Source organism: Mustela nigripes, chromosome 17, assembly GCF_022355385.1.
Source record: "Mustela nigripes isolate SB6536 chromosome 17, MUSNIG.SB6536, whole genome shotgun sequence".
Lineage (NCBI taxonomy): Eukaryota > Metazoa > Chordata > Mammalia > Carnivora > Mustelidae > Mustela > Mustela nigripes.
Genome location: NC_081573.1, coordinates 3,255,005 through 3,263,510, shown reverse-complemented (window position 1 = coordinate 3,263,510; position 8,506 = coordinate 3,255,005). Strand labels below are relative to the sequence as shown.

At 38.6% G+C, this 8,506-nt stretch overlaps 1 protein-coding gene across 1 annotated transcript in view; it reads right to left on the bottom strand.

Annotated features, from left to right (window-relative positions):
• Window positions 1-6,522: 6,522 nt before the first annotated feature.
• The window catches only part of LOC132005468 (zinc finger protein 11-like), a 331,984-nt gene continuing 330,000 nt past the window's right edge, over window positions 6,523-8,506 (bottom strand). The window contains 1 exon segment of the mRNA XM_059382639.1: window positions 6,523-7,984. Coding sequence (XP_059238622.1) covers window positions 6,622-7,984 — 1,363 coding nt within the window. The 3' untranslated portion in view covers window positions 6,523-6,621.

The following is an 8,506-nucleotide window of genomic DNA, read 5'->3' as shown; positions in this document are numbered from 1 at the left end:
GGCAGTGAGAGCCTCCATTTTTGATTGCACCTCATTAATAGCTTTTTTAATTTCAACTTGGTTAGATTTTAGTTCTCCCTGGAGAGGGTTTCTCTAATATCTTCCATGCCTTTTTTGAGCCCGGCTAGAACCTTGAGAATTGTCATTCTGAACTCTAGATCTGACATATTACCAATGTCTGTATTGATTAGGTCTGTAGCCTTTGGTACTGCCTCTTGTTCTTTTTTTTTGTGGTGAATTTTTCTGCCTTGTCATTTTGTCCAGCTAAGAGTATATGAAGGAGCAAGTAAAATACTAAAATGGTGGCAACAACCCCAGGAAAATATGCTTTAACCAAATCAGAAGAGATCCCAAATAGTGAGGAGGGAGAAAGGGTATTAAAAGAGGTTCAAAAAGAAAGAACGAAAAAGGAAAAAAAAATTAAAAAAAGAAAATGAATAAAGAAAAGTATAAAAGAGAAAAAATATATATTATTAGATAAACTAGTTAAAAAACGTTAAAAAAGAAAAGGGTAAAAGTTAAAAAAAATTTTAGCAGAAGAAGAGAAAAAAAATGAAAAATAAAAATATTAAATTAACTGCAAGACTAAAAAATCACAGGGAGAAAGCCATGAGTTCCGTGCTTTGCTTTCTCCTCCTCTGGAATTCTGTAGCTCTCCTTGGTATTGAAACTGCACTCCTTGGTAGGTGAACTTGGTCTTGGATGGATTTCTTGTTGATCTTGTGGGGTGTGGCCTGTTGTAGTGATTCTCAAGTGTCTTTGCCCCAGGCGGAATTGCACTGCCCTTACCAGGGGCCCTGCTGAGTAATCTGCTTGGCTTTGCTTTCAGGAGCTTTTGTTCCCTGAGCGCTTTCCGTAGAGTTCTGGAGGACAGGAATACAAATGGCGGCCTCCTGGTCTCTGGCCCAGAGGAGAGCCCAGGGCCCCACTCCTCAGTGTACCCTCAGAGAACAGCGCCCAGTAACTCCCGTCTGCCTGACCTCAGTACGCGCTCCGAGCTCACCAAGCCTGCGACCGGTTCAAGGTAATCCCGAGCTGTGAGCTTACTGTTGGCTCTGTCTCTGTAGCCGGCTTTCCCATTCCAATACCCGCAAGCTCTGCGACACTCAGACACCCCCGATCCTTTTGTGACCCTGTGGGACCTGAGGCCACGCTGACCCCGCGTGGACCCCGCATGGGCTTCGCCCCGGTTTAGCCTCTGGAGCGATGTCCCCCAGCGGAACAGACTTTTAAAAGTCCTGATTTTGTGCTCCATTGTTCTGCCGCTTGCTGGGAGCCGCTCCCCCACCCCCCGGGGTCTATCTTCCTGTCGCTTTGGATTCACTTCTCCGCCAGTCCTACCTTTCAGAAGGTGGTTGTTTTTCTCTTTCTAGAATTGCTGTTCTTCTTTTCAATCTGCTGATGGATTTGCAGGTGTTTGCAATCTTTAGATAAGCTATCTAGCTGATCTCTTGCTAGCTGAAGTAGTCTCAGCCTGCTACTTCTCCACCATCTTGACTCCTCCCCCATATTTAGGTACTTTTGATCCAATAAGGACATACTGGAATAGCTGTGACAGAAACAGTGTGGCCTACAAAGTATAAAATATTTACTGTCTGTTCCTTACATTAAAAGTTTGCCAAACTTGCATACAGAATCACATTCTCAGAACATCTGAATTAGCATAAAATTTGGGATACGAAACGTACTGAAAAGTCAGTTTTGTAGTCAAATATTAGGCACTGGTGACACAACTGGTCTCAATTAGAAGCGTAAAACTAGGAATAAGTGGGAGTGAGTAGGTCTTATACTCATGAGGAAAACATATGAAATATGCATTTTGTTACTATTTGATCTGAAAGTACAATATTTTATTATATGGTTAAAAAAAAGTATGATATGGACATTGAAGATATAACTGAGGTGTAAAAGACCCCCCACATTTACTTGATACACATTCAGAAGTGGAAGTAGCAGTATCCCCCTGGCTGGCTACAGGGTGTAGACAACAGGAAAAGTGTGTATCTTTTGTGTGTGTGTGTGTGTGTGTGTGTATCTTTTTTTTTTTTAATTTTATTTATTTATTTGACAGAGGGAAATCACAAGTAGATGGAGAGGCAGGCAGAGAGAGAGAGAGGGAAGCAGGCTCCCTGCTGAGCAGAGAGCTCGATGCAGGACTCGATCCCAGGACCCTGAGATCATGACCTGAGCCGAAGGCAGCAGCTTAACCCACTGAGGCGCCCCTTTAAGTGTGTATCTTAACTGGGATCAAACCTCTCAGGTAGTTTTAACAAATAATATTTACTATCTTTCCCTTAATTCATTACCCCACCCCATCCCTTGGTAAGGCTGCCATAAAGAAATAGGTCTGTGTATTCTCCAAACAGATCATCATGGCTTTGGCTCTATTACATACCATCTTAAGTACTCTGGGCAATTTTGTTAAAGTTTTAAAAATTGTAACTATAGGAATTCCCAATTTTTAAATGTCTCCAGTAGACACTTAGTATCACATTTCACCAGGCTGCATGCCAACGACAGTAAACATGTCGCCATGCTAACCACCTTCTCCATTTCCTCCACCCACTTGCCCTTCCTCATTTGTAACTGGGTGAGACACTTTCAGTGATTCTGCTCAAATGCCACTTCATCATATGGGCATTGCCAGAAAACACTGTTTAAATTAGGGAATCCTAAAAAAATAAATTAGGGAATCCTGTAAGTCTGTTACTGTACGTGAACATACTTTGGATACTAGGCTTTATAATATTTGATCCTTATAGACTTACTGTTATAGAATATAAACTACTTGAGGGCAGGGAATTTTGTTTCCTGCTAATGTCAGTGATTAGAATGCATTTTATCAGTGCGAAGTAGAAAGTTACTGTGATGCATTAGCTGAGAGATTAATAGTTCAAATAGTCAAGTAAACATGTAATTGTTTGTGGGACCAAATTCCTTATTCCTGTAACTTTCTCAGTGTTCGGGACATTTTGTTATAAAGTCTCACGCTGTATTTTGTTCATGTTGTGAATTTTAGGCAATGTGTGCTGTTTAGCTGTTTAGCTCTCATTTTTTTTTAAGGGATTTTTTTTTTTTTTTTTTTAAGATTTACTTGGTGAGGAGAAGGGTAGAGAGACGAAGAATCTTGAGCAGACTCCCTGGTGAGTATGGAGCCCAATGTGGGACTCAATATCATGACCCAGAGATCATGACCTGAGCTGAAATCAAAAGCCGGACGCTTAACCGAATGAGCCATCCAGGCGCCCCTGGAGGGATGTTTTAATAAAGCTTTTCTTAGGTACAAAATTTTAAATTCAAGAACCCGTCTCAAATGCGCCATTCCACTCAATACAAAATATTAATCTTATTTGTCAGGTAGGACATTTTTTGTGAGTGACAGACCTCCTGGAAAACAGTGGCTGAAACAAGTAGATGGTTTATCATTCCCAAGTAACAGGAAGCCCAGATCTGTAATGTTGGATGGGACGGGTACCCTGGGCAGTTATCTCCCTACTCTACCTCTGTTGGCAGCCCTTTCACCATCCAGCAGGATGGCCACCGTAGGACTAAGGGTGAACGGTGAAGAGCAAAGCCCTTTTTATTAGGTTTTGTCTTGCTTACATGGAAATGATAATCCCACGAAGTTTTTCCAATTAGCTAGAAATTTTAATAATGCAATTTTAATAATGATATTAGGGGTTTTTCAAATTTCATATTCACACCTAAACAACAGAAGGTAAAAGAAAAAGATATTAGAGAAAACATTCTGCAGATCAAATTAAAAATACCCCTTATTAAGTGACAAGGTAGTCAATGGGAAGAGAGATTTTATCAGCATACTTTGTTCTTTATCCTGAAGTATGTTCTGTGCAACCCATGACAGGCTTGGTAGGTGTTCCAAATGAGGTTCAAAAATTATTAGCCTCTGTTAATTTTATCTGGACCTAAAACTAAAATAATTTGCCAAGTCTCAATACAGATATTCTGATTCTAGTATCTTGGTAGAGAAATGAAAGGACTCATTAAAGTCTTGTAGTTGGGACATATTCTATCACTTCCACATGTATTTTACTATTAGACTATAACTTAATAGAAATATAATTGTGACATCCTAAGTGTAAAAATACCTTAGGTAATTTACCCAAACAGTATTTCACCATTTTCAACAATCATATTGTGCGGTAGGATCTGTATGTGCACCAGGAAAAGGAAGGTAGTGTGTTAGCATGAGGCAGATTGTGGTCTTTCCCTACCAAGTCAGGAATAAACATTCAGTTTTATATTAGAGTCTGACTCCATTTTTGATGTCTGAAGAATGATACCTGTTAAGCCTCACTATATAACCTCTTACTATTCTGCCCACCCGGGCAGGACAAGCTAGTAATAAAGCCTGAGTGCCCCTTCCCTTGGCATTAACTGAAAGTTCACACCATGAGTGCCATCGCCCCAGCCCCACATAGTATCCATCCTAACAAACCAGTCACCATTCCCTGCGTTCTCTAGCCATTTTTAGAACCTGAGAAGGTCTACCCTGCTCTCCCCCAGAAAGCATCATATGTAATAAACATTCTCCTAACACTATTATATGGAGTCCTCATTCATGACATCCAGATCCAGTGGAGTAAGCACAAGTACAAACTAGCAAAAAATGTTTTAGAGGGTATATATATGAGATTGCTAGTTATCAAGACTCCCACTGTGTCAATGTTTGCTTTTGAGAGAAACTCAGTGAACACTGATCTTTTCAACTTCCTGAGCATTCCAGCACAAGAGATTATCTTTATCTTTATTTCTGAAATTTTCTTTTACTTCCTAATACTTTTCATATGCTTACTATTTTTCTATTTTCATTTCATGTAAACATGCAACCCATGGGTCTCATTTCAGCACAAAAGGCAGGCATGTAAACTATAATCATACAGTGTATGTTTATGAACAGGGAGGCAGGTTTTAGAGGGTGAGAGTTTGAAATTGTGTAACTTTCAAATTCAAATTATGAATATATATTTCCAAGAATGTAAGTTGTGCAAACCCAACATGGAGAAAAATTATTATGGATGACATCCAACCTAGGGAGCCCAAGGATGTATTAACAGTGTTCATTATGAAATGCTTCAATGAGATGGGGTGCACTTGGGCTAATGCACATGATTCATTCATGTTACAAAAAAATGTTTCTATAGTTTCCTTTTTAGATATGAGAATTTATAATATCCTAAATAAAATGGTATCAGACTGCAATTTTCAGTGGCCAAATTTGAATCCTTCACAAGCATACTATTCTGGTTCTTTTGATTAAAATGTCCTCTACAACTTTCTCTTCAGTTTCCAAAAATAAGACTAGTTTTCACTAATCTATGATATACAACAATTACTACCTTTCATAAGAGGGAGAAATCATCATTCCCCCTCCATTTTTTCTACCACATATGCCATCCCCAATAACTTGTCCTTCTACTCACATGAAAATCTTTCTCTTAATGTTCTGGCCTACTCTGTTTCATGATCATCCTTTCCTGTAACCATCAACAAAGGCCCTCAATCATACCAACAAATCTAAAGAGGCTGTAGTCACAGAAAACATGTCAATTCAGGTAACAGTTTTATACTATTCCCTGCCCCCACTAAGCCCTCAAACCTACACTGTACTGTATCTTAAAATTAGTGTCCTAGTTTTTCCAGGTTACATAGGTATGAGTAAACCCCACCTATGACCTGGGTCCTTTCACCCTACCGATTCCTTGTGACCATTATGGTAGCCCATGAAATGCATGTAATTAAAGTATAACATCAGTGGATTCCAAACTGCAGGTCGTGTCACCAGTAATAATGCAGCCTCGAGAAACCTCAAGTAATTGAGTAAAAAAAGTATAGGGGCTTCTGGCTAGCTCAGTCCTTATAAGAAGACATGACTCTTGATCTTGGGGTCATGAGTTTAAATTCCACATTGGGTGTTGAGAATACTTAAAATATTTTTTAAAATTATAAGCTGAAGATAATTAGTAGCTGTTTCCACAGATACCCTTGTTCTGTTGATACCTATCATCTCATTAGGTTTTAAATAATTTAAATTTTCTGTGGAATTTAACATCTAAGATTGGTTAATCCTCAAAGTATGCCTACTTCCCCTGTAGTATGAATTTTCTTATTTTAGTCCATTGAGAGAACTGGCTAAACAAATGATCACTTTAATTACATTTGTAATGTTTCTGTCCAGTATGAATTTTTTGGTATTTCCTGAGGTAAAGACCTTGACACATTTGTATGGTTTCCATCTCATATGAATTCTTTCATAACCACAACGTTGTACTTTTTTTTTTTAATCACTGGAAATTTGTCCCTCTTAATCCCACTTATTTTATGTGCCCCCCCCCAAAGCTGTACATTTTTTATAAAGCTGATCACACTCATTATATTTGTAAGGTTTCTGTCTATAACAGTTATATTCCACAAGGTAGAAACTTTGGATAAGCCTTGCCATACATCTGTGTGCTTTCTTTTAGAGATTTATATTATGATGTCAAGTGAGGTGTAAGCCCCTGGTTAAAAGTTTTGCCACATACATTAGTTTCATATGGTTCCTCTCCATGATATGGAATCTCTGATGTTGAATAAGGCTTGAACACTTGCTTAATCATTTTATTTGTAAGGTTTCCTTCTATTGTGAGTTCTTTGATGATCCCCAAAGCTTGAGTTTTGAATAAAACCACTGCCACACATACTAGATTTATAATGTTTCTTTTCACTATGTATTTTCTGATGCCTAGTAAGTTTTGCAAACTGGGTAAAAGCTTTGCCACACTCACTACATTTATAAGGTTTCTCTCCGGTATGGATTTTCTTATGCTGAGTAAGATGTGAACGCTCTGTGAAGGCTTTGCCACACTCATTACATTTATAAGGTTTCTCTCCAGTATGAGTTCTCTCATGACCCCAAAGATGAGAACGTTTAATAAAAGCCTTATCACATTTGTTACATTTATAAGGTTTTTCTCCTGTATGAATTCTCTGATGTTCCATAAGGCTTGAACTTTGGATAAAAGCCTTGTCACACACATCACATTTGTGTGGTTTCTCGCCAGTGTGTATTTTCTGATGCCTGGTAAGGTTTGCAAATTGGGTAAAAGCTTTGTCACACACATTACATTTGTAAGGTTTCTCTCCAGTATGGATTTTTCTATGTTGAGTAAGATTTGAACGCTCAGCAAAGGCTTTACCACACTCAATACATGTGTAAGGTTTCTCTCCAGTATGAGTTCTCTCATGGCCCCATAGGTGTGACCGTCTGATAAAAGCCTTATCACATTTACTACATTTATAAGGTTTTTCTCCTGTATGAATTCTCTGATGTTCTAGAAGGCTAGAACTTTGGATAAAAGCTTTGCCACAAACATCACATTTGTGTGGTTTCTCTCCAGGATGTGTATTCTGATGTCTAATGAGGTGTGAGCACTGCTTAAAAGCTTTGCCACACTCCTTACATTTGTAAGGTTTCTCTCCAGTATGGATTTTCTTATGTTGAGTAAGGCTTGAACGTTCAGCAAAGGCTTTGCTGCATTCATTACATTTGTAAGGTTTCTCACCAGTATGAATTCTCTCATGACTCCAAAGGTGTGACCGTTGGATAAAAGCCTTACCACACTCATTACATTTGTAAGGTTTCTCTCCAGTATGCATTCTCTGATGATTTGCAAGGTTTGAATTTTGACTACAGACCTTGCCACATATGTCACATTTATATGGTTTCTCTCCTGTATGGATTCTCTGATGCCTAGTGAGGTTTGAACATTGGTTAAAGGCTTTGCCACACTCCTTACATTTGTAAGGTTTCTCTCCAGTATGGATTTTCTTATGTTGAGTAAGATGTGAGCGCTCTGTAAAGGCTTTGCCACATTCATTACATTTGTAAGGTCTCTGTCCTGAGTGAATTCTCTCATGACTCATGAGGTTTGAGCTTTTGCTAAAAGCCTTCCCACAGTCATTACATTTGTAAGATTTTCCCCTAGTGTATGCTCTTCTGTATTGTGCAGGTAACAAAGGATATTTTAAAATCTTCCTATATTTATTCCAAATGTTTTTGATACTAGAAGGAGTTCTTTGAAGTGGTGGAACAGAGGAACCATTGTTGAAAGATTTCTCAACTTGATTACGTTCATAGATTTTTTCCTCAGTCTGAAATCTCTGCAGTTCAGCCAGGTGTGTGTGTAAACATAACCCAGTTCTGTTTTCCAAACAGTCTGTGTACCAGTTTCCAGCAACACTTATGTTATTTTCCAGTTTTAACAAATGCCTTACAAATGGCTCACCATGCATGAGATATTGGTATGTATGATTTCCTACAGAAGTACTCTGCTTTGGAGGAAAAGTAATTGAGGATTTATTAAGCTGTTGATCTTTTCTATGAGAGAGATTTTTGTTATGTGTCAAAGGCACTTCTTTGTAATTTCTTGCATCGTATCTCCACTGACTCTCAAACTCATGCATATTTTCCCAGACTTCCTTGAGATCAAAATCCTTGATGCCT